At 37.3% G+C, this 3,425-nt stretch overlaps 1 protein-coding gene across 1 annotated transcript; it reads left to right on the top strand.

The window, feature by feature from the left end:
- The first annotated feature begins 2,274 nt into the window (after window positions 1–2,274).
- LOC130504529 (uncharacterized) lies at window positions 2,275–2,877 on the top strand. The gene has a single exon (XM_056999155.1). It carries the CDS (start codon window positions 2,275–2,277, stop codon window positions 2,875–2,877), a length of 603 nt encoding a protein of 200 aa, XP_056855135.1.
- Window positions 2,878–3,425: the final 548 nt, after the last annotated feature.

The raw sequence follows: 3,425 nt of genomic DNA, 5'->3' as shown, positions 1-3,425 counted from the left end.
TGAGATTTTTTTTTTTTTTTTGCCTTCACGAACGTTCAGGACACAGTCTACGGGGTATTTTCACACCCTCCTGTCAGTACACACATCCGTGGGCATCAGTATGTGAGTCTGCTCCATGAAATTGTTTTTCTTCCCGGTTGATTTAGACTATCTGTTTGCTAGAGTTTTCATAGACTGTCCGTCTGTTGGATCGATAAACCAGTCTTTTTGCTGGATTGAATTCTTCCCGGATGAAGTACTGTTAGTAGTACTGATGGCTCGTGGACTAGATATCTTCAAGTCTGGATAGTCTTTGGATGGATTGAATCCTTCTGGTATTTCCAGGATTGTCCATGTACTGACAGTGCTGATGGTTCGAGTTTTCGTGGACTAGAGTCAAGCATGGACAGTCCCTTGGCTGGATAAAATCATTTTTCTCGTTAAGTACGAAAGTGTTATGAATCTATTATGTGATCGACCCATTTCTGTCTAAACCGGACAGACCGGACCAAACCATTTCTGGTCGGACCGAACCGAACCGGACCGGACCAGACAAGTCTATGTCATACCAGACATGACCAGGCCCGACTCAAGCCCAGCCCATGAAGACTAGAAGCTGGCGGCCCAAAGGAGAAGAAGATAAACATCAAGAAGATTCATGATTATCCATATCAAGAAGAAAGGAAGATTTAGACTTTACCATATTTATGTATTAGGATATTTCTATTTCCATGTATTTCCTATTTCCTATTGGAAATAGGATCTTTCCATTTATCTCACTTTGTAAACTTGTATATATATGGACCTTTAGTCCATAAGATTAATAACAACGAATCACTTCCATTTACAACACGTTATCAGCACGAGCTAACCTAAAACTCGAGCTAAGCAGAAAACCCTAGAAACCCTAGTTTAGCCGCCGACTTCAAACAGCTCGAACTCCCTAACCACGAGGAACCAGAAGACGAGCTACCTACCGATTTGAAGATCTCGGAGAGAAGAATCCAACGCCGAAGACCTTGACGCAATCCGAGTTCAGACGAGTTCGCAATCGTCGTTACAAGTCAATCGGACAGGGAAACCCTAATCTGCCCGATTTCTCTCTCTAAGAGACTCAACTTCAAATCGATCGTTCTCCCAAACCGTAACGATCCAGAAGACGTGCGACATATCAATTTGAAGCTATTGAAGAGTAGAATCCAACGCCACAAACCTCACCTCAATCCGTGATCAGACGCGTTCTCTACGACAGCTACAAGCCGCGCCGTCAGAACAGAAATAAACCTAAGGCTGCAAACTTTTCTCTCTAGTTTGTTTATAGCTGATTGTCTTTGATATTACTAACTTCTCTTTGATAATTTTGTTTAAGGAAAACAAAGCCAGATCCATTAAGGATAAGCTATCAAAGAGAAGTCAAGGAGCAAATCAATCGAGCTTAAGGTAAATTATCAAACTCCAAACATCTTTTGATAACTTGGTTAATACTTTGAGAACTAGAAATCGATTGCTAAGCTTGATCTAGAGGTTTATAATTTGAACTTGAAACCACCATTGATATTGCTTGTTAAAATCGGATCATTAGGTTGCTAGTATTAAAATTGAATCATGAACTAAAGAACCCTAAGATCATTGTTAAAAATCGGAAATAATGTATTAAAACTGATTAGTCTTCTCTGATTGTTTTGAGAATTAAATCTCCTGCAAGAAAATAGAAATTTTCGAAAAGCAAAAAGAATTTTGGAAAACCTAAAATATTTTCCTAATCCAAATCAGTTTTGGAAATCGATTTTCTTAATCCAACTTTGAAAAGGAAATCTTATAATTTGAAATCAGAAACCAAAAAGGAAAATTTCTAAAGAATTATAAACCATCTTAAACCTAATGGTAAACCGGTTTAGGATTGACCCCAATCGAACCTATCCAACCCGGGTTTAACCATCGACCTATGCGACTCCTAAAACCCTAAAACCCTTAGGATATTTATTTTAGATTCCTGAGTGTTTCTTGCTCGCATCCTGGTCGATTAGTTATTGCATTGAAATGATTGTTTGTATATTGATTATTTCATTTCTATAATGGCCGAGTGCCTTGATCAAAATATGACCGAATGGTCTTGATTTATTTGATGATGACCGAATGGTCTTAGCAGCCTAAATGGGCGCATGACATTGTTTCCTTATATAGCCAGATGGCATGAGAAACTAAATGATCATTGTTTTGTGATGAATTCAGATGCCAATAAACTCAGATTACAGTGTCCTAAATCTCTCCGGAGATAATTATATTGAGTGGACCATGAACACTTCAGGAAGATTAAAACTCAGAGGAGTTTGGAAGTGTACCAAGTGGGATAATGATACCCCTGCGTGTGAGAGGTCGTATGCCCTCAAGATCATGAAGGATAAACTCTGTGATGATCTAAAAATGATGTACAGCTACATCAATGATCCACATTATCTCTGGTACACATTGAACAACAGATACTCAGAAATGTTCTTGCATAAAGCAGAAAAAGAATGGCGACATATAAAGTTCCAGAATTATGATTCAGTGGACGAGTATGCCTCTGACCTTATGAGAATCGCCTACACTCTCAACCTATTTGGAGAGTCGACAACCAACAGGGATAAGCTCACCAAGACTCGTGAGACTATCCATCCGAGTGATGCGATATCTTTATATCACGCCAGTAAGTGTACTACTTACTTTGATCTACTCGACAAACTGTTGGAAATTGAGAAGAAAAAGAAAACAAAGGCAGAGAACATCAAGCAATTTGATGAGATCTTAAGCATACATAAGCTGAGACAAGAGTTTGATTTGAGTATTCCTGAAGCTGGAGAAGAACAAACCGAGTGGACTCATGTAGATAATGAGCTTGATCTATTCATTGAATAAGAATCAATGTAAGCCATATCCAAAGTATTAGAAAGGAATGGCCGGTTTTGTTATTTTTATTTTGACATCCTGATTTTTATTTATGATTTGGTTTTTCATTTTATTTTATCTTGTCATCTCTGGAAAGCATTAATAAAATTTTATCTTATCTTAAATGATTTGATTACAATCTTTGATTGAGATATGACAAGAAAATTTCGAAAACCAGTATGTCTAGAAGAGACAAATCCTATGGCATTACCCTGAAGAGGGACGATTTTATTCACTCAAAATGAAAGCCCCATTAATTTATTTTGAATGGTTTCGAATGGGCTAAGAACAGAAATGTTTTTCTGATTATATATAAAAGAAAAATTGCCAAAGGTATAAATGATCAAGAATAAATTCTCCATGTTGATCTAGACTATGCAAATGATCAATATGATAAGGAACAATGGCATTTGGTAACCAGTAAGGTTAGCCACGAAATTATACTTAATGGTATGACCGGATTAGCCATCCGGATTTAAATTTTAAAAATCTGATGCAAAGATTTAAAGGCACAAAAG

Source organism: Raphanus sativus, unplaced genomic scaffold, assembly GCF_000801105.2.
Source record: "Raphanus sativus cultivar WK10039 unplaced genomic scaffold, ASM80110v3 Scaffold1644, whole genome shotgun sequence".
Taxonomy (NCBI): domain Eukaryota; kingdom Viridiplantae; phylum Streptophyta; class Magnoliopsida; order Brassicales; family Brassicaceae; genus Raphanus; species Raphanus sativus.
The sequence above is the reverse complement of the archived record's forward strand: the minus strand, read 5'-3'. Positions and strand labels throughout refer to the sequence as shown.